The 23,352-nt window shown below is 35.9% G+C and overlaps 2 protein-coding genes across 3 annotated transcripts in view; one reads left to right on the top strand and one right to left on the bottom strand.

Annotated features, from left to right (window-relative positions):
• Kcnip4 (potassium voltage-gated channel interacting protein 4) overlaps window positions 1-23,352 on the top strand; it is a 499,704-nt gene that overhangs the window by 464,664 nt on the left and 11,688 nt on the right. For both annotated transcript variants that reach the window (XM_027936761.3, XM_027936752.3), the window contains exons 3-4: window positions 3,807-3,876; window positions 13,109-13,179. In XM_027936761.3, the coding sequence (XP_027792562.1) occupies window positions 3,807-3,876; window positions 13,109-13,179 (141 nt within the window). The remainder of the gene's footprint in view (window positions 1-3,806; window positions 3,877-13,108; window positions 13,180-23,352) is intronic.
• Window positions 12,223-23,352, bottom strand: part of Pacrgl (parkin coregulated like) — a 47,817-nt gene continuing 36,687 nt past the window's right edge. Inside the window, exon 9 of the mRNA XM_071614188.1 lies at window positions 12,223-12,680. Coding sequence (XP_071470289.1) covers window positions 12,666-12,680 — 15 coding nt within the window. The 3' untranslated portion in view covers window positions 12,223-12,665. The remainder of the gene's footprint in view (window positions 12,681-23,352) is intronic.

The following is a 23,352-nucleotide window of genomic DNA, read 5'->3' as shown; positions in this document are numbered from 1 at the left end:
ATGTTGCTCCCCAAATTCTGAAATCGCTTCAGTATGCAGCAATGTGGCAAGTTCAATGAATGCGTCATTACACAGCCATTAAAAATCACGACAGGGAAAATGTTCAGAGTATATTTTTTTAAGTTAAAAATATTATAAGATAAAAGTATTATGCTTTTGTATTATCCAAATTTTATTTGTAGAGTATATTATTAATATATGCTTTGGAAAATCACAAAAATGTTATTACAATAGTTGGTTTATGGTTGATTATTTTTCACAATGAACATATTTTTATTGAATAATCATTTATTAATAACAACCAGAAAACATGTCATTAGAAAATATAATATAGAATCCACAAGGGCCTGCAGAAGGTTATTAACAACTTCTCAAAAGATGGAAGAATGAAGTTTTCCCTAATCCTGGATTCTTCCTCTTAGGCAAGTCTAATGAGCAAATTCATACTCCAATGTTTAGATGTCTTTGTACTTGTTTACTTACAAGTATCAGCCTTTAAAAATGAAATCAATGAAATGGAGACAATTTATGCTGCTAAATGATTTGTTAATGGGCACATAAAACATCAATGGTAGAACTATTTCATAGCAGAAGTATACGAGGATCTTTCAAATATGTCACTAGGGCAGACATTCCTAATTCTTCATAAAATTTGTATTCTAATCTTTCTCAACTCATAAAAGTTCTCTTATGGTTTGGAGTGAACATATTAGAAGATTTCTAACCAGCAAAATGAACATGGAAATGATGTGTACCACTTTATGACCTGGCTCATAAGAACCTCTCATGTGTCCTCCTCAAGGGTCTTTTTTTCCTTTTGCATGAGACAATCACAGAAACTTCAGAAGCCACATGTTGAAGATGGCCAAGTCTTCATTAGCCACCATCCCTAAGTAGCTCTGAGGAAAAGAGCTATCAACTCCTTTTTACATTCACTCAAGACTCTTATGTAAGCAAGAACTGCACTACATTTTTAAAAAAATGTATTATATGTTTAGAGACCTGTTTGTTATAGCAGCAAGAGTTAGCCTAACTAATATAGCTAGGTTGTTTGCACTATACTATCTGTGCAGCTTGGCCAATTTCATTCTTAGTGGAGAGGAGGAGTGACCATTTTTGTGGAGAGATCACAACAAAGTGAGGAAAAAAGAAAAATTTACAAGATGATACAAATGGTGTCTTCTTTAAAGAAAACACCATTTGTACCATCTTGTAAATTACTAGGGTCTTATAGACAGACTTTGCTCAATTTTTCTCACCCAAAAAGTAGAAAAATGTATTTGTTTGAATATGAAGCCCAAAATAAATAAAAGATCATCATTCTCTGAATTGTTTTTTTTTTTTCCGTGATCTTTTGTATTATTGTTGTTCTTTGTTAATGTTTTTTTTTTTTTTTTTTTTCTGTAGCCTAGAATTCAGATTTGAAGTTCTAACCCCAAAGCCATGGCATTAGGAGGTGGGGATTTTGGGAGACCATTAGATCATGCGGACAGAGCCCTGTATAAAATACCAAGAGATCCCCTCACCCATTCCATCACAGAACACAGCTGCAGGGCACAACCTGTGAGCAATCAACAGACCCTCCCTCACCAGACACTGAATCTGATGACCTGAGATCTTGAACTTTCAGAACAGCAAGAAATCAATTTCTATTGTTTACAAGCCACCCTTATTTTTAATTTGTTTGTTTAGTCTGTTGTTTGTAGGAGCCTGAATGGACTCTTTATTCTTCCATTTGGATACAGGCTCTATAGGGGCAGAAACTTTGCCTTGTATATTCCTGCGGCCCCAGCTTTAGAAGATTTCCTAGAACCATAGGTACACATTATGAATTTTCTAGAAACGAAAATCAGTGAGATGAGTGCAAGATGGATAAAGAGAAATATACCTGGTGGGACTTACCATCCTGAGATTTGGCTGCATGCTTTCTTTATGAGAAAAACAAGTTCATCTGACACAGACATAAACATAAAACAAACACATACAGGACAGCCACTCTCTAAATGTCATTTCACATTATTAGGTATATCTATCCAGTGCTTCTCAAGTCCAAACCTGGCTGATGAGTTGACTGAGTGTGGGTGTCACTGTACTTCCCTTCTCACGTATGCCAACATCACTGTACCTCTGAGTCACTTTTCCAGCTCTGACCTTGCACAGATTTACCACCTGATGTCAGAGAGCTTTGTATTTGCTTCCCCTCGATGCCCTCCCCAAGCAGATGGCTCAGAGATAAACAGCCAATAAATATCAATTTCCATGTGTGAGAAGGTCCAGCTACAGGTGTTTATTTGCCAACTAGATCGAGTTATTCAGTTAAACCTTTTGAATCATTAGCTGCATACATACTACTCTTTTCCTTTTGAAAGATGTAGCTGTTATTTATCAATTTATTGATGTTTATTCATGGTTCACTAGAGAAAAAGAAATAGTTGATTTTTGTATAGATACATGGAGAGAGAGAAAATTTTTTAAGGAATGGACTCACATATTATAGAGGCTTGGCCAGTCCAATATTTGTTGGAGGAGGCCAGCAGGCTGGAGAGTCAGGAAGGACTTAGGGTGAAACAAAGATAACCTGCCGGTGAGCCAGACAGGAGTCCTGTTGCAGATGAACTGTCTGAAGGCAGTCTACAGGAGAGTTCCTTCTTGCTCTAGGAAGTCAGTCTATACTCTGTTCAGGCCCTCAAGTAACTAAGAGTCCCACCAACTTTACTAAGGACAATTTGCTTTACTACATCCACAGACTTAAATGCAGATCTCACCCATAAACACCACAGCATCATCCAAAATAATGCTTGGCCAAATACTTAGGCCCTGAGGCTCAGAGAGGTGAGTACCTAAAATTAACCCTCCTGTTTGGTTTGCTTGCTGGTGATTTAGCTCATTTGTATCCAGTTGTCTTTTCTTTGCTCCAACACTCTAGGTCCTTGGAGTCATTTAATATAAAATCTTATAGTGACCTGGGAAGTCCCAACTTCACCTTGCTGCTTCCTCAGTCTTTTGCCTAGTAACCAATTTCCAAGCTGGCTTCCATTTTGTCTTTTAGCTACCTAAGTCATGAATTTGTTCTAATGATCAAATGAAAGAAAAATGTATTGACAAGCTCTGTAAGGACAAATTCATATTGAAACTATCAGTTAAAAATGTTTACATATCAAAGGTATGACCTTTGAACCACACAAATGAGATAATTGAAAATTTCTCATATGTAGCATATTATAGGTGAGTAACTGGCCTCTAAATGTTTAAAAATACTTGGAGGCCGTCTGACTCAAGGTCACTTTTTTGTAAGAGCATCTCATTGTGTACTGCCAAACAATCACTAACTATTCCTACTTGAAGATTTTTGAGCCACATTAGACCCAGAGTCTCAATTTTATTATTTGAACTCAAGATTAGGTGGGTTTAGATAATCTCAAGAGGATACTGAACCAAGATCCAGCGAAGTCCATATCATAAGCATTTTGCAGTATGTTGGTGGTATGAAAAACAATGCATTACTTCTTACATTAGTGATAATAAATACATATGTTATTAAGAGAACTGAGTGGTTTTGAATAGGTCAGACCTGCTTTGATGCTCAATATGCAAAGATACATACATTTGCAATATTGTTTTTTATTCTGTGAATACTGGAACAAGGAGAAGTTTACAGCATGCTTTTTATTATCTTGGTTATAATGGATGGATGGTTTCCTTTCTAGGTGCAGTTTTGCACAGCAGACAGTTCTGTTTTCAAATGTGCAAAAAAAATCAGTTTTATGAACACTTTGCTCATATCACTTCTCTGCCACTTTCTCTAGGAATGCCCCAGTGGTGTTGTTAATGAAGAAACCTTCAAAGAGATTTACTCGCAGTTCTTTCCACAGGGAGGTAAGTACTTGTTAACACACTCTCACAGTTAGAATTATGTTTGCAATCTTGAGTTGGTTTAATCTTTCATGGCATGACTCTACATTTTTAATCTTTATGTAAAATAATTAATACACAGCATGCAAGTGCATAGAATTTTTGGTGTATCATAGAAATGAGCTACTTACAAATTATCAAATATCTAAGAGGTTACATTTCAGTTTAACACAAATTTTACTGTCTGCCTGTAGTATTATGGCTCACAAATATATAATGCTTTTAGGGGTCCTCAAAATGACACAAGGCTTTTTAAATTGCATTATAGTTCTCATTTGATTTCTTAACAAAGTTAGGGAAAATGTAATTATCCTCAGTTTACAGACATGATGTCTGGGACTTAGAGAATTCAAACAGCTTGCTCAGACTCACACAGCTGCTCAGTGGCAGACCTGGGCTATAACCTAGATTTTTCTGTGGACTTTTTTTTTTTTTTTTTTTTTTGGTACTGCGGATTAAACTCAGAGGATCATAATCACTAAGTCACATCCCCAGATCTTTTTGTTTCATTTTGAGACAGAGTCTCACTAAGTTGCTTAGGGCCTTTCTTAGTTGCTGAGGCTGGCCTCAAACTTGCAATTCTCCCATCTTGGCCTCCCAAGTCATTGAGATCATAGGTGTGCACCACTGTACCCAACTCAGGTGCACTTTTGCTGTCCCTTTCTCCTTTCAGTAATACTTAACTATGACCTCCTCCCCATCTGAGAAAGTTAATATTTTAATTGGAAAGAAAATGTGAGGATAGTATAATGATGTCATGCCCGCTAGAGATGAGTGAAGAGATTGTTTGCCGTTGGATCTGACATTTCTTCTTCAGTTACCCAACAGATGCCCATCATATCACCCAGCCTACTGTATGCTCAGCCATGTGTGAAGTACTACTAATGTAAGAGGAATGGGAGGAATCAGATGTGGTACCTGCCCCAAAGTGTGTTAGACAGTAGTCTACAGGAGCAGAGGGACAAGGTCCATGTAAAGTATCAATGTAAAGATGGAGATTATAAATAGCAGAATGGAAGCTTAGTGTAGGCGTGATGAGATCCCAGGAAGGACAGAGAGGAAGTAAAGAGAGGTTGTCCAGGTGCATTGAACATAGGCTGAAATTGATGCCATTTTGAGGTATTGAATATATTCCTGGCTCTGGCATGCCTTACCCTCATTATCCAACAAATTTTATAAATAAGGACACTGAGGTACAAAGAGATCACTCCATTTCCAAAGTATCTAGTCTGTCAGTTCCTCATCTTACCTTTCAGGAGAACTTTCTTGCCACAGTGTGATGTCTTCCAGCTTCAAAAGGTAGCAGGGATGCTGTAGGCAAATGTAGAGAAAGATAAGGGGCACAGCCTAAAAACGAAGGTAGAAATTTTCAGGAAACTGACAGAACTGTGGTGTGAATTTGGCATGAAATGTAATAGTCATGGATTCCATAATAAGAAACAGGAACATTTCCCTTGAGGTGATGCAGAGGCACTGATGGGTTGAAGTCAGAGGTGCTATGGTCAAAATTTGTTTTAGATACATTCCATGATGGCTCTGTGGAGGATTGATATGATGTAAGCAACATCACAGACAAGGGGAGCATTCGGAAATTTATTACAGGATGCAAAGCAAGGTCTTTAACCAGGACACACACAGTAGGATTGGGAAGTGGGGAAAGAGCGCAGACATTTAAATGATTTAAACTGGCAGAACCTATTGATTGATTGACTTTTTATGGTAGAAAGAGATGAAGAGAGGAGTTTGTGATAACTTTCAGAATTCTGTCCTGGGCACCAGGTAACAAGTTACAGAAGGAGTAGATGATTATAATTTTGGACAGATTACATTTGTGGTGTCTGTGGGGATTTAGTATCAACAAGGATTTGGTAGAAACCTGAGGCTCTATTGAAAAATCCAAGAAAGAGATGGAGATCTGGGAATTATTAACCATGAAGTGGTGGCTAATGATGTGGCCATGATATGGGTGAGGTGACTGGGAGAAGTATAGAAAGCAGGGAGTCAGCCATGAAGCCCAGAGCACATGTTAAGAACCAGAGAAAGAAAAGGAAACTGTGAAGGAGACAGAGAACAAACAGTCAAAAAAATGACAATAAGTCCCAACAAGATTGGTAGTTCAGAAATTAAGAGAATAGAGACATTAAACTCTGTAGCCAAGAGGTCCAGGGGAATGAAGATTGGGGGGTATTCTTGGGACATGGCAACATGGAGGTCATTGTTTGTAAGATCATGGCAGCTTGAACAAGAGAGTTAGGTGGGGCACAGACAGAAGCCACACTGAAGAAGGCAAAAGGATAAATGAGAAGGGAGAAAATAGAGACATGCGGTAGAGACAGCACTTACAGGAAACTTGGCTGGGAGAGTGAGGTGATAAGGAGGAAGTAAATGACAGCCATGTCAGCCATAGGCAGACATAGGTGGAAGAATTTATTTTTTTTAATATAGGGAAGGACGGAACTTGTTTATATACAGAGAAGGAGCTTATAAAGAGCCATGTGCTAACAGCTTACAACAGGAGGTTGATAATAAGTAGAATTAAAATCTTGATGGGATATAATGGCATAGGGTAGAATGAGACAGGGATCAGGAGTCTAGGGAGAAGGCTTTACCTTGAGGAGGAAGGCAACTGTCTAGTCCTTCATTTGACCTCTACTCAACATAAGGAGAAGGCTTCACCCTTAGAAGGAAGGGGACCATCCGGTCCTTTATTTGACCTTTATTCAACGTAACAGGCAACCATTGCTTCTCTCTCTGTGCCCAGACTAGACTTTGCCATTGACTTTGCCATCACCTTTTAAAATTGCTGTTTACTATGGAGTCACCCTCATCTCCTGCCAAATTAATTTCAGTGGTCTCTGAAATATTCTCCTAGGTTCTGACACCTCTTCCCACAACAATGGTCAATGCTCAAAATGAGCCAGAATCACCCTGTTACATGGCAGGTCAGATCATGTCACTGCTCTGCTCAAAATCTTCCCTCCTTTCAGAGCATAGGCAATAACCTGAATCATGGTCACTGATCTCTTGCGCCTTAGTCTTTCCCATCTCCCCCCTTGACTCATCCCAATTCAGCCACACTGGCTTCCTTGCCTTCTACTCACATATCAATCATGACACTGCTGCTTCTGGGCTTTTCAGTTTGCTATTCCTTCTGCCTGGAATTCACTTCATCCAAATATGTATCCAAATATCTCATCTCCTTTGCTTTTACTCTATACCACCTTCTCAGGGACCCCTACACTTTAGACATTCCCCATCACTTTCTTTTTCTCTTTGGCATTCAAGACCACCTAATACTACATATTTTACTTATATTATTGCTGTTTGTTATCTATTTCCCCACTAGAAATCTCCAAAGTCACAGAGGTTTTCTTTGCTGTTGTATCCACAGATCATGGAGTAGTGACTGATGAGAAATACAAATTGTTAAATACTTATAATGAGTGAGTAACACCCATCTCATATGCTGGCTGAAATTATACAAAGGACTAATATCTGTAAAAAGTGGTTTTGAAAATTATATGCCATTTAAATTTTAGTTGTTTCATATAAAAATCAGATTCCCTTTTGGTTTTCAACCCATTTGGTTAGGTATTTGACTGGACTTAAAATAATTCTGTGCATGGATTAGCAAGAAACAAATTTTTGTTAAAGATAGTTCTTTAAAATAATTAAATTAGAATTCTGAGAAAATACAGGGAGACACATTATTACATGGATTTGGATCTACTGTGGACAACTCCTCTCCTCTGTCTTATTGCTACAGTTCAGAGAGAAAATCTGTTCTGACACCACAGGCAGATAGGTATTGGTTACAGCATGTAATGCAAGGATTTTTATTAGTGAAAGTTTAATTTGGGTATCATTCAGTCATCACATCTATTTCTAAATTATTTAAAACATGAATTTTTTAACAAAATCATTTTTATTAGCTGACTGCCAATATATTGGTAGGTATTGCTATCAAAGCTTCCACAAAAAAAAGAAAATCTTAGTTACTTTTTGATTATTTCAAAAAAGGTTATTACATGCTACAAATTGGATATGGTTCCACATTAAAATTTTATCTTTCTTCGAAAGACAACATTTCCACATAAGAGAATATCTACCGAAGCAGCGAACATGTACTTTGCAAAGGATTCTTGTTATAAAATCCAAAGGGATTTACAGAAAATCACTTTTATTCTCTTAGAAATTCTTTGATTATTTATGTTAATTGAATGCATAAATCTAAGAGTACTAGGTATCTTTGACAGGAATGAAATATCTTAAAGAATAATGACTTAAAATTTTAAAAATTAATATCATGCATACAAATTGTATCTTACACTGATGCTAGCTAGCTAGCACAGGAAACATGTCCTAATGAAGAACCTGGTCTTGAATGGCAGGCAAATTCATGTCACACCATCTTCATACTTCCATGGGGCCATTGTTTATTCAGGTTGGTGGTCTGAAAGCAACAGGTTTATGACATTATGAACAGTAACACCGATGTGTGGGTAAATCACAACATCTCTTTCCTTTTTCCATGACAAAAGTGCTTTACCTTTTGTACAGAGTCCTCTGTGCAATCTGTATTGTGTCCATCTGTATTGTGTCTGGCTTTAAGTTCTCTCTAAGGCTTAGTGTGGGCTATGTCTCACATAGCTTGCTTGGTGTTTTGGATGTTGGCATAACTGTATTGAACACTTTCTAGAAGTGTTCTAGAAAGCCTACTAGAAGGCAAACAATAGGGAAAGGCTTGAGGGCATTATTGCCTGCGTGGTTACTTTTCCACCATCACATATAATAGAAGCTTCAGTGTATAAACTCTTAGCTCAAGACGCATTTCAAAATCCCATGAAAACTGGAGTTTCTGAATACTCCTACTTATGTTGTAGGAAATTTGCACTTACTTTAGCTATACTAGGTTCCTTATTAATAGCTATTAAATGAATGAATAAATGAGCCCAAGTCAGAGGAAACATGTCAGGAAATATTCATTGAGCAGCGCTAGGTACAAAGGACTCAAGGCACTTGAACTTAGATGAGTGCTATGAAAATAAATTTAAAAGAAAACTCCACTCACTGAATATCTTCCTTACTCTAAGACAATATCTCTAGCAATATTTTAGAGTGATTTATGGAGGACAATTGTGTGTTGTATGTGCTGGAGGCTGAATCCTTACTAGACTAAATATGTGCTTTGTCACTGAACTGCACCTCCAGTCCTAGAGGACTTATTGACAGAAGCTACTATTCATGCATAGTAACCTGCCTTACCATAGTAATAATTCCATGAATTGTATATTTAAATGAATTAAGCTAATTTTGTACCTTGTGCTTAAATTCATGTGGGAACAAGGGGTTAAGGTGAGAAAAGTCATCCAAAATTATTTCATTTCACAAACCAGAGACATGATCATCATTCAAGAATTAGATGTGAGCCAGGCACGTTGATTCACATCTGTAATCCCAGCAGCTCATGAGGCTGAGGCCAGAGGAGTACAAGTTCAAAGCCAGCCTCAGCAACTTAGTGAGACCCTATCTTAGAATAAAATATAAAAAAGATTGGGGATGTAGCTCAGTGGTTAAGCACTCCTGGCTTCAATTCCTTGTGCCAAAACAAGAAGAATAATTAGTTGTGGAGTTTCCTCAGTAAACGAGGAATGGAACCATCATATGACCCCTGTCCCGCTCCTTAATATTTTTCCAAAAACATCTAAAATCCCCATACTATAGCAATGTAGCCACTTCAATATTTATAGCAGCACAATTCACAATAGTAAAATTATGGAAACAACCCAGATGCCCATCAATAGATGAATGGATTAAGAAAATGTGATATATACAACACAGAGATATATGAATACGAAGTGGTTTATTTTTTCTGGGCCTGAAGTCATTCTTCTAGAAAATGTAGAAATCAGACCAAAGAAAGTTTTCTGGTTTTTTTTCCCCTACTCTAGTGTTCTTTACTTCAGAGTTGGTAATGAAATGTCTTCATTTCATTATCAAATTTACTATTTAGAAACTAGCTGACCTTCTTAAGTCACTAAAACAACCTGCACCTATTTTCCACTTTTGTTAAAAGTAGATAACTTGATAAATGGCATCTTATGATCTCATCCTACCCTAAGAGTCTATTAATTTTGTTTCCCAACTATAAATTTTAGACATATACTTTTAATCTCCCCAATACAATCATAAGAGACAGAGACAATCTCAGCATGTCTATTTCAGTGATTATTTTTGTGATATAAGGAGGTTGTGAACAAAAAAGACCATCAAGACATGTGGGGAGAAGGGAGATCATTGCTGTCTTTTAAACCTTCAACTGCACTGGAACCTAGAATTCAGGACACCAGTTATTCATCCGGTTAAAAATAGTTTACCATTTACCATGTGCCTGGAAAGAACAGAGTAAGGTGAAGCCAGGGTGCACAAGCTCCTGTGGACAGTCGGACTTTTCTCTACATCCACCTCCCTGCCAGGCTCCTCCCTCTTGCTCAATCAAAGCTAGTAGCCTCACTATCTTTCTTTAAACATTTTCACTACTTGCCTGAAAAAAACCCAGACTCCATCAGAAGGCTCATTTATTTTTTACTGGCCTTTATTGAGCGTGAAATTGCATCAGATTAGAACTCCAGTCACCTAGGCGCAAAACAGCGGCTTCACAAAAATAGGAAGTGTTCTAAGTGAAAAAAGTTTGAAAGAAATTTGACCACACTTGTAAAGATAGTTAAATAAGAGTGGCTTGTTCATGAAAGAATAATAATAGCTAATATTTTCTACTATTTAATAGATACCTAGAACTACTCCAAATGATGCACATATATTATCTCCTTTAAACTTCATGACATATCTATGAAATATATACTGTTATTAGCACTTTGTTGAAGAGGAGGACACTGTCTCAGAGAGATGTCGGCTTGCCCAAGATCACAGAGTGAATCCCTAGTAAAGCTGAGATTAAAATTCAGGTAGTCTGACTTCACTACACTATTAACAAAAGCCATCTGCATGATAAATCTAGGATGTAAATCAGGCTTAACTTCAAGGAGAATTGCAAAAGTCCATTGACAAGAACAAAAAGTCCTCTGTAACATATTAGTGTAAACCTTGAAAGCATCATTGCCATACATCAAGATTAAAACTAGAGAAATCACATTGAGAAGAATAGTAATTATCATATGCCTATATTCTCTTGTTTTTTAAGTTTAAAAAAAAATTGCAAGCATCATCTGTTCTGAGCCATTATTCATGGTGAGTTCTGCTAGCTGGGGTAAAGATGTTTACCTTGATTGTAAAAACAGGGTAACAAGAGACTTGCTTAATGAAGCCCCGTTATAAAATATACAAAATCGCTTCTTTTTTTTTTCCTCTCCCCTAAAATAAATTTAACATACTGCCTATCAACTCACATCTCCAGAGGGCACTAAATAGTTTAAGAAGTCTGTGAAAGAGTACTATTGAGAGCAGAAAACTTTGCAAAGAAGAACAGGCTGCCAATTCTTGATTACTCTGCAGTGAAATTTCCCAACAATAGCTCTAAGTAGAATGCAATTAAACCCTTTCTCCCACATACAAAAAAACAACAACAAAAAAATCTCTTCCTGCAATCAATCAATACTAGATGGACACACACTCTAGACATAATGGTTTCACATATTATTTAGATCCAATTATGGTGCCTGATTAGTTCACTGAAATCAATGTTAATAATTCATGATTCCTCATATTATATTTAATGTTCAGAGATGAGAGAAGATGTCACCATCATTCTGAGAAACCAAGTGTAGAGTTGACTGTATGAAATGTGTGACCTTCACTGAGGTGAAGCAGTCAGGAAAAACAACCCCTAAGTAGGCCATGGTCCCTGAGACCATAGGAAGAGTCTGGATTTTTTCTGACAGGTGTAAACATGTTTCAAGAAGGGCCATGATGATGTTCACGTTGACTGGGCAAGAGCAAAGCGCTCCCCAAAAAACTGGGTTGTCTGTCCTATCTTTGATTTGGGAAAGACAATTCTCTACTCATTCTACTCTGACTTAGTTCTTGACAGCCTTCAAAAAACAATTCATAAAGTAAAAAGTGAATAGAAGTTAGATTAAATACCAGTAAGAATTAAAGCTAAAAGTCATAAAATAAAAGTGTGATTTTAAACAGAAGATATAAGGCTTGAGCCAATGAGCTGAAAGGTTAGATTTTTTAAAAAGATAACAAAGGTTAAGACAAAAGGCTAAAACCCATGAGAAGAAACATTTAAACTAATCATGTAAATTTGATCAAGGGTCAAGCACAAAAGCACTTAAAATGAAAGCTGACACTAAGAAAAGAAAACAATAAGGAAAAATAAACTTTCAAAATGAAAAAAAAAATAGAGATTAGAGAAACAAAGCAGTAATGGGAGACAAAGGAGGGAGGAAAAACACAGAGGAAGAACTGGGTTTTACAGGGATTCCGTGTCCTTGGTGTCCTGAGTCATGACAGTTACCGACCTGTCCATATTGTCCATCATTACCCAGAGCCTCAAATCCCACCCAGGACTCAGATGGAGTAGGGGCTCCCCGTGGAATGTAGCTGCAGGCAACAGGACATCTTGGGCACCTCCAATAAACTTCCAACTTGGCCACAGAACTTCCAAGTCACCATTGTCCCCAGTTCATCAGCCAATCTTGCAGGCTGCAGGCCATCCTCAGAGGCTCCAAGCTGCCAACTTACTTTTTGATGGTGTGACTTTAAGCAAGTTTTTCAACCTCCCTGAGTCTTCAGAATACCTTTACCTGAGTTGTAAACACGAAGAAAGTACGATTAATGACAAGTAATAGCAATTCACCACTATCACCTTACTTGTATTCTTATGACTTTACTTATAGAGAGAGTCTCAGCCATGCACAAAGAAATGCCTCAATGTACCCTTCTTTATCTTCACAGCCCCAGTGACACCATTATTCAGACACATATTAGGATCAGAGAATTTCCAGCAAGAGGCTCACAGAGAACATCTGTCACCTATGGCTTCTGTATGGGGTTCAATCCATGAACCTCAAGTTTCAGTCCTCTATCAAGAGAGAGGAGACAGCTGGGAAGAAAACATGAACTATGGAAGAGGGGATTGATTGTCCTGAGTACAGGGAGGCTTGGACCTTCTAGCCAAGTCATCTGTGGCAACTACACACTGACCTAATGGTATTCCCTTTCTATATTTCAGACTCTACAACGTATGCACATTTTCTGTTCAATGCATTCGATACGGACCACAATGGAGCTGTGAGTTTTGAGGTAAGCTGTTGGCTCTTTTTACATTATTTGACTTAAGACACCCTGAAAGGGATTTTAGTCTTTTCAGTAGGAAAACTTGAATTTGGTGATTTGATCATTTTTGAGCAGAGGGGAAAAGCCCTAGAACACCTCATTTCTCTCATTGAATTGCTAAGAAGCTGCCCTTATCTTTCAAAAGGCTTACAAATTACAACCCATATTTAGCTTATTTTTCCAGTTTATATAAGGCTTTGCTCAATTGCATGAGAACAGAAGGCAAGTGATTTAACTAACATTTACTGGGGGGTACTCAGGTCCAGTTACTTTTGTCTGCCCTGGAAATACAAAGATGATAAAGTCAAAACCCTGCTGTGGAAGGCATGTTAGAGGAACAGAAAATACATACAGAAAAATATTATATTCAACCACATTGACAAGATTATAAATAAATTTCCTTTCTAATTACAAATTTGAAGTGATCTGTAGAGAAAGTATGTAATTTTGATCATGAAATAGTGTATATGACCATCCAGGAAAATTTGCATATGTGAATATATATGCTAAGTGAATATTCTATCTATATATTCATATATATATTATGTCTAGATATATAGATATCTATAAATATATCTATAGGCATATTTATAGATATATTAATAGATGCTTACATATTTATAAATATATGTATTTAGATGTATAGATATTTGTAGATATATTTGTATGTATGGAGGTATTTAGATATTTAGATATAGATGATACCTATAGATATATAGATATTTAGATAAAGATGTGTAGTCACTATACAGAGAGATGAGATAATTCATATTCTTCCTGTGGAACATAGAAGATCAAAAAAGTAATATACTTACATCTAGTGATAGGAGAATAAACTAAATATTAACTCTGACCACCAATGAAGACTTTCATTTGGGTTATGAGTAGAATATGTATCTCATCCATTTGCTTGAGTTCTGAATATCTGTGCTTGGTCACTGGGCAGTAGACATCCATTTTTAACTTTGTAATTTCAGTTTCTCTCAGGAAAAAATAGTTAGATGGTTAGATAAAGATGTCTGTGTCTATTTGCAGTGAAAATGAGGCAATTTGGGGGATAAATGTGGTGGACAATGAGGGAGGATGCAGGTTCCACACAGGCCGAATTTCTAGTGACAGCTATGGCAACAGGAAGCCGATGATGGAATGGGACCAGCAAGGAGAAGGTACTAGTGGCAGAGCCTGCCCAGACAGATCAATGAACTAAGTCTCAAAGAAACAGCAGAAGCTGGTCAAGAGAACAAAGATGGTGGGAAGCTGTGGAGCAGGTGGCTGAGGTCCAACAGAGTACATCAGGCTTGAAGGAAGAGAAAGCATTTGCAAATCATGGGGAAGACAGAATACAAATGAGAGCCAGAGGAAAGGTGTGGAAGGAGGCACAGGCCAGGGCCTGACAAGTCTTAGGCAGGATGCTGATAGGAGGTTGGACTGTCTTGCAGGAAATGAGGCACTGCTAAGGAAACGGCAGCAGGAGTGTTCATGTATCAGAGCATTTTAATTCCAAGATTCCATACAGGAAAGGTGAAAGGACGAACTGCAGTCTAAGGCATTGAGGATCAGGGGTGGACACAGTCAACTGATATTAAAATGAAATCACTAGACAAAAAGATCTGTCATGTTTAGGAGAAGTAAACTTAATTTGGAAAGCTCTCTGGATACAAGGACTGTTAGGGTGTCAGAATAAAAAAAAAAAAAAAAGAAAGTAAAAAAAAAATGAGCCTCCTGGGATGTCAATCAGTGGTCTAGGGGAGAACTGTCAGGTGCATCAAAGCATCTCCTCATACATACTCCTTGAAGACTGTGGGCCCAAATAGCATCATTTGTCCAAGAAATACCACTGATAAAAGAAGAAGCTGGCAGGGGCTAAGGAGGTGTAAGCTAAGAAGTTAAGACAGGAGGATGGGTCAGCATGGACATGGGAGGAGCAGTTAGTGGAGGAAGAGTGGACAGTGTGAGAATGTCCCAAGTGCCAATCCCCTGTAACATTTCATCCACTGATGGCAGCTTAGTCTGCCATCTCCTTGCTGGTCCCATTCCATCATCTGCTTCCCGTTGCCATATCTGTCACTAGAAATTTGGCCTGTGTGTAACCTCTATCCTCCCTCAGTCTTCACCACATTTATCCCCCAAATTGGCTTTATTTTGACTCTAAGTAGACAAAGACATCTTTATCTAACCATGTAACTATTTTTTCGGAGAGAAACTGGAATTACAAAGTCAAGACTAAGCTAATATTATCCTATTAATGTTTACTGTACTTTGTGTATAAAATTAATTCTAATATAGCCTTAGTTTAGCTTTAATAGGAAAGTCAAAGCTTCCAGTTTACATAAGAAAAACTATTACAGCTAGTTTACAGAGGTTGAGAAGGGCAAAAACTACTAGTTATTTCATTACTTGAAATAGTTTATGCTTCAGAAATATACCATTGATTTTCTGTAACACCTTTGTCCAATTTTACCTGTAAATTCAGTCTGATGTTAATAATGTGGGAATATGCATAACACTGCTGTTATAATGTTTATGTAATATACCAGTAATTATGATAAATGTTGATTATAACTTGGGAAATTAGTCGTAATGGTTATAGGTATGCATGTAGGTACAATGCTTTTCTTTTAAAGGCAAACAAATGGCTAAATTAATAAATATTGAGTCAAAACCAACATGAGGCCATTGCAGTTATTTTTCTAAGTTGACTACCTATTTGCAAAGTTTCTTGGAAGCAGAAATGATTGGGAAAGGATGATGCTATGAGGAGCAACACTATATTCTTGCAATGGCAGAGGGACTGCTTGGATTCTAAGACATTAGGAAATAGAAGTTTTCCACTTAATTTAAACCTGAAGGGCAGAATGAATAAGTCAGGAAGGACCCTGGATTTAAGTCTGATTGGATCTAATCTCCACTTTGCCACCAAGTGGCTATGAGATCCTGGGCTGAGTATTTTAACACTTGGCCTCATTGTTCATATCAGTAAGACATCAGCAACCAAGATAACTTCACTGAATAATGGAAGAATGGAAAAGTAATAAAGTCATTAAAGGTCTTGGTTCTGTGCCTTGTGTCAACTACGTATTTGATATCTATTAGATGTTAACAATAAAAATATAACTTAGAGAGTTTTCTAACAAATATAGTTAATAATGATGTTGGTCATCATATTACATAGTGATGACCTGTCTTTGAATGTATTCAAGCAACTGCTAGGTGATCACTCTGTCTGCAACATGATGAAAGATAGCTCTGCATCTGGTTATAATAAGCATTTATGTTATTATTTGCCTAAAATATCATTAACAATAGTAGTAGCTATACAACAATAATACTAATTGATGCTTGAATGAAGCAACCCAAAGGAATGAATTAGCATTCATTATGTTTGGCATCCTGTTGAGAAATTACATAATACTAATTTGTTTAATCCTTCTAGGTATTGCTAATATGCTCTTTTTAGCAAATGAGAAAAGTGAATCACAGAGAAGTTAAACAACTTGTCGCATTCACTCAGAAAGTAGGACCCAGGATTCACACTCAGGCAGTCTGGCCCCAGATTGTGTTAAAGTATATATAGATCCCCAATACAGATCCCAATCCCTTATCCCCATATCTTCTAATATGAAATCCTTTGAGCCAGAGGGATTTTGTCTTTCAGAGCCTTTTATATTTTAGAACTGCAATAACACATGCACACGCACACGCACACACACACACACACACACAATGGAAAGATAGATAAAATTAGAAATTGTTTCATGCCAATCAAGTTCAGGTTTTAGCAACAACATTCACTAAAAGGAGTTTTAGTGTAGAATCACCATCTCTCTCTGCCTTTCCAGTGTTTTTTTTTAAGTTCATAATTTTTAAAAATAAATTGTAGATGAAAAATTTTACTTGTATTACTAGCTATGTATTGGAGATAAGGAATCCCAAACTTAGATAGGTTGACTTGTCCAAAGTCATTGAGTTAAGTATATTGGAACCTGGATTGAATACCAGTTCTCCCAAAGTTTCTCAAACCTGTGATTTTTAAGGAGGGGCCAGCACACTTTTCTGTAAAGGACTGAGTAGAGAGTTCTGTTGGCTCTGCAGGCCATACATCTTTTCATTTCATTCATTCTTTTAGAAAATATTTATCAAGCATTCCTATGTGCCAAACACTCTTCAGAGGTTAGAGATATATCAGTGAACAAAAAAAAAAATTGTGTCCTGGTGGAATTTGCTGTCATCCATCCATGGCTAATTTCTGTAGACTCCTTGCCTTGAGGGCTCCTTAACTTGGGTCCCATCCATAAGACTCTGGTGATTCCTGAGGACTGTGTTGCTACTGTGTGTGTTCTGGGTGCTTCTTGTTCCCTCTCATCCTGCCACCCACAAGTGATCAGCTCCTTCTGCCACAATCTCTCTGGCCTTCTACTTCCTGTGGATTCTAAGTGCTTATTCCTTCAGTTCCCTGTAGCACAGTGGAATGTTCAATGAAACATGCAGAGAGTACAAGATCACTGTGAGACGAGAGAAATGTATACAATAAATATGTATATAAGTTCCTATAGTCAGAAAACCAGTCCCCTATTTTTTCGTTTTATAAAATTTGTTCTTTTTAGATATTCATGACAGCAGAGTGCATTGTAACATATTTCAAACGTGAAGGACATATTTTAATTAGGATCTCATTCTTGTGGTTGTACATAATGTGCAGTTTCTCTGGTGGTGTACTTACATATGTACATTGGAAAGTTCTATCAGATTCATTCCACTGCCTTTCTTTGTCCATCCCCACTCCCTTCCATTCATTCATCTTTGTCTAATCTGCTAAACTTCTATTCTTCCTCTCCACCCTTTTGCTATGTGTTAGAATCTGCACATCAGGGAGAACATTCGACCCAAAGGTTTTGGGGATTGGATTATTTGACCTAGCATGATAGTCTCCACATCCATCCATTGGCTAGCAAAAGTCATAAAGTCGTTTTATTTTTATAGCTAAGTAATATTCCATTGTGTATATGTACTGTGTTTTCTTTCTTTCTTTTTTCTCTATCCATTCATCTATTGAACGGCACCTAGGTTAGCTCCATAGCTTAGCTCTTGTGAATTGTGCTGCTATAAACATTGATGGGCTACATCACTGTTTATATTTTAACTCTTTTGATTTTAACTCTTCTGATTTTAACTCTTTGGAATATACAGCAAGGAGTGGTATAACCAGATAAAATGGTGTTCTATTCCTAATTTTTTGAGTATTCTTCATACTGCTTCCAGAGTGGTTGCAACAAATTACAGTCCTACCAAGAATGTATAAGTGTGCATTTTTCCCCACATTTTTGCCAACATTGATTGTTACTTGTATTCTTGATTGTTGTAATTTTGACTGTAGTATGCTGATTTTAACTCTTTGGGATATACACCAAGGAGTGGTATAATCAGATAAAATGGAATAAGATGGAATCTTGGTATAGTTTTAGTTTGCATTCTCTAATTGATACAGATGTTTAACATTTTTTTCATATATTTGTTGACCATTTGTGTTTTTCTTCTGTGAAATGCCCCCTTTTTTTGCGCATGTATTGATTGGGTTATTTGTTGTTGTTGTTGTTTGGTGTTTTCTGAGTTCTTTATAAATCCTGAAAATTAATGGTTTGAGGTGCATGTGGCAAAGATTTTCTCCTATGCTATAGGATCTCTCTTCACGCTCTTGAATATTTCCTTTGCTGTGAAGGAGCTTTTTAGTTTGATACTGTTCCATTTATTAATTCTTGATTTTACTCCTTGAGCTTTAGTAGTTTTGTTGAAGAAGTAGGTTCCTAATCCAACATGATGGAGAGTTGGACCTACACTTTCTTTTAGTAGATGCAGGGTCTCTGGTCTAATGTCTATGTCCTTGATCTACTTTGAGTTGAGTTTTGTGCATGGTAAGAAATAAGAGTTAAATCTTATTCTGCTACATATGGATTTCCAGCTTACCTAGCACCAGTTATTGAAGAGGCTTTCTTTTCTCCAATGTCCTTGTGCTACCTTTGTCTAGTATGACATAACTGTATTTATGTGGGTATATTTCTATGTATTATATTCTACATGTCTGTTTTGGTGTCAATATCATGCTGTTTTTGTTACTATAGTTTGGTAGTACAATTTAAGGTCTGGTATTGTGATGTTTATGTGGGTATATTTCTATGTATTATATTCTGTACCATTGGTCTACATGTCTGTTTTGGTGTCAATACCATGCTGTTTTTGTTACTATAGTTTGGTAGTACAATTTAAGGTCTGGTATTGTGATGCCTCCTACTTAACTTTTCTCACTAAGGACTGCTTTGGCTATTTTGGCCCTCCAAATTTTCCATTAATTTCATGATGGCTTTTTCTATTTCTATGAAGAACATCATTGGAACCTTAACAAGAATTGCATTAAATATGTATAGTGCTTTTGGTAGCACAGCCATTTTGACACTAGTAATTCTGACTCTTCAAGAACATGGGAGATCTTTCCATCTTCTAAGGTCTTCTTCAATTTCTTTCTCTGGTATTCTGTAGTTTTCATTGTAGAGGTCTTTTACCTCATTTTTGTTAAATTGATACTCAAGGTTTTTTTTTTTTTTTGAGGATATTATGAATGGGATACTTTTCCTAATTTCTCTTTCAGCTGATTATTCATTGGTATATAGGAACACAATTGATTTATGGGTGTTAATTTTATATCCTGCTACTTTGCTGAATTTGTTTATGAGTTCTAGAAGCTTTCTGGTGGAGTTTTTTTTTTTTTTTTTTTTTTGTCTGCTAAATATAGAATCATGCCATCTGCAAATAGTGATAGTTTGAGCTCTTATTTTCCTATTCACATCCCTTTCATTTTTTTTTTCTTTTGCCTAATTGCTCTGGCTAGGGGTTCAAAAACTCTGTTGAATAGAAGTAATAAAAGAGGGCATCCCTGTCTTCTTCCAAATTTTAGGGGGAATGCTTTCAATTTTTCTCTGTTTAGAATGATATTGGCCTTTGGTTTAATATGTATAGCTTTTATAATGTTGAGGTGTTCCTACTATCCCTAATTTTACAGTGTTTTGAACATGAATGTATGCTGTATTTTGTCATATACTTTCTCTGCATCTATTGATATAATCACTTTTTTTGTCTTTAAGTCTACAGATGTGGTGAATTTTGTTTTTTAATTTCCATATGTCAAACCAACCTTGTATCCCTGGAATGAAATCCATTTGATCATGGTGCAGTATTTTTTAAATATATTTTTGTATATATTAGCCAGTATTTTATGAGGAATTTTTTCATCTATGGTCACTAGAGATATTGGTCTGAAATTTTCTTTCCTTGATGTTTCTTGGTCTGGTTTTGGTATTAGTGTGATGCTAAATTTGAAGAATGAATTTAAAAGGGTTCCCACCTTTCATATTTCAAGGAATAATTTGAAAAAGATTGGTGCTAGTTCTTCTTGGAAAGTTTGGTAGAGGTCAGCTGGGAATCCATCTGGTCTTGGGCTTTTCTTTGTTGGTAGGCTTTTGATGGTGTCTTCTATTCTGTTGCTTGAAATTGAGCTGTTTAAATATTCTATGTCCTCCTGATTCAATTTTAGTGGCTCATATGACTCTAGAATTTTGTAGATGTCTTCAAGATTTTCTATTTTAATGGAGTATAAATTTCCAAAATAGTTTATGATTATCACCTATATTTCAGTAGTGTACATGGTAATATTTCCTTTTTCATCTGGATTTATATAATTTTTGTTTTGTCCCTCTTTATCTTGGTTAGCTTGACTAAGGATTTATCAATTTTATTTATTTTTTCAAATAATCAAATTTTTGTTTCATTTTGACTTTTTGAATTGTTTTTGTTTCAATTTCATTGCTTTTGGCTCTGATTTTTTTTTAATTTTTTATATCTACTCTTTTGATGTTGATTTATTATTCTTTTTCTAGGGTCTTGAAATATAATGTTAGGTCATTTATCTGGTGACTTTCTATTCTTTTAATGAATGATCTCAATGCAATGTACTTTCCTCTTGGAACTGCCTTCATAGTGTCCCAGAGATTTTGATATGTTGTAATATTTTCTTTCACTTCTGAATATTTTATTTCACCCTCGATTCACTTCTATTTTTTATTTCATTCTTGATTTCTAATTTTATTCCATTATTATCAGATAGAAAGCAAGGTATTATCTCTATTTTTTTGTTTTCTATTTACTAAGATCTGCTGTGTGGCCTAAGGTATGGTATATTTTAGAAAATGATGCATGTACTGCTGAGAAGAAAGTGTATTCAGTCATTGATGGATGAAATATTCTATAAATGTCTGTTAAGTTTAAATTATTCATTGTATTTTTAATCTGGAGCTTCTTTATTTAGTTTTTGTTTGGAAGATCTATCCAGTGATGAGAGAAGCATGTTAACATCATGGAGTATTATTGTGTTGTGGTTTATTTGAAATCCAGAAGGATTTGTTTGGTGTACATAGAGGTTCCTTATTTGGGACATAAATATTTATGATTGTTGTATCTTGTTTATGTATAATTCCCATAAGCAGTATACAAAGACTTTATTTTTCCTTTTTATTAACATTGGCTTGAAGTCCACTTTATCTGAATATAGAAACCTATGCTTAGTTATGAGATCCATTTGAATGGTATATTTTTTCCCATCCTTTTACCTTCAGTCTGTGAATTGCTTTACTTATGAAGTGAGTCTCTTGCAGATTGGATAAAAAAAAAAAAAAAACAGACCCAATAATATGCCATCTCCAAGAGACTCACTTTTTATCCAATCTGCTAGTCTATGTATTTTGATTAATGACTTTAGGCCTTTTTATTCAATGTAATCATTAAGAAAGGAATTTTATTTTCTGTCATTTTGATTTATTTGGGGTTTTTAATTTGAAATAGTTTCTCTTTTGAGTGACTATTCTTCTATTGTAGTTGCTCCGTTTGCTGGTTTGTATTTTTATTTTTTATTTCTTCTTGAAATATTTTATTGAGTATGTTTTATAGAGTAGGCTTTCTAGTTGTGAATTCTTTAAACTTTCTTTTTTTTACTATGGAATGTTTTTATTTCATCATAAGTTCTGAAGCTTAATTTTGCTGGGTATAATATTCTTGGTAGGATCCCATTTTGTTTTAGAGCTTGGTATATATTATTCTAAGACCTCCTAGCTTTGAAGGTCAGTTGCGATCTGGATTGGTTTCTCTCTAAATTTGACCTCTAATTTTTCTCTAGCAGCCTTTAAAATCCTATCCCTATTCTGTATGTTAGTCGTTTTCATAATAATGTGCCTTGGTGTGGGTCTGATGTAATTTTGCATATTTGGGATCCTGTAAGCCTCTTGTATTTGATTTGCCATTTCATTTTTAAGGGTTAAGAAATTTTCTGATATTATTTCATTGAAAACATTGTGAATTCCTTTCATTTGTTTCTCTAAACCTTCATCTATATTGATCTTAACTTTTTTTTTTTTTCATGTTACACCACATATTTTGGAAGTTCCATTCATGATCTCTTAACATCTCTTATCTAGGGTCATCTTTATTTTCAAGATTATACAGTTTGTCTTCATTGCTTGAAACTTTTGGTTTTATGTAATGGTGATGCTTTCCATTGAATGTTTAATGTGGTTTATTGATTCCTTCATTTCTAGAATTTCTGTTTGATTTTTTTTAGAAGCTTCATCTTTTTGTTGAAGTAATGTTTTTCACTTTCTGTATTTTCTCATCGTCCTTACATTGTCCTTTACTTCACAGATTAACCATAAATTTTCTAAACTCTTTCTTTGACATTTCTTCCACTGCAGTGTCAATGGATTCTGTTATTGAAGTATTTTGCTTTGTTCCCTTGTTTTTTTTTTTTTTTTTCATGTTGTTTATGTCTCTTCCCATCTAAGAGTATGGATCTGAGGCAGTAGAGTTTCTATCCTTTGGACTTATAGTGTCCCAAAAAGTTTCTAGTACATCAAATAATACCAACAACCAATGCAAACAATATACAGCAATTCACCAAATAGTTCCTGCTGTGGCTTCTACAATGTTAATTGTCACAATGAACAGAAACGATATGATCAGTTATTGCCCAGAGTAAATACAGTAAGTTTGCAAAAGGTTTTATAATTTAGAATGGTGAACAGGGAGAGAACAGAAGAGCTATAG

This window comes from Marmota flaviventris, chromosome 7, assembly GCF_047511675.1.
Source record: "Marmota flaviventris isolate mMarFla1 chromosome 7, mMarFla1.hap1, whole genome shotgun sequence".
Lineage (NCBI taxonomy): Eukaryota > Metazoa > Chordata > Mammalia > Rodentia > Sciuridae > Marmota > Marmota flaviventris.
This window is presented reverse-complemented; position numbering and strand designations above follow the sequence as displayed.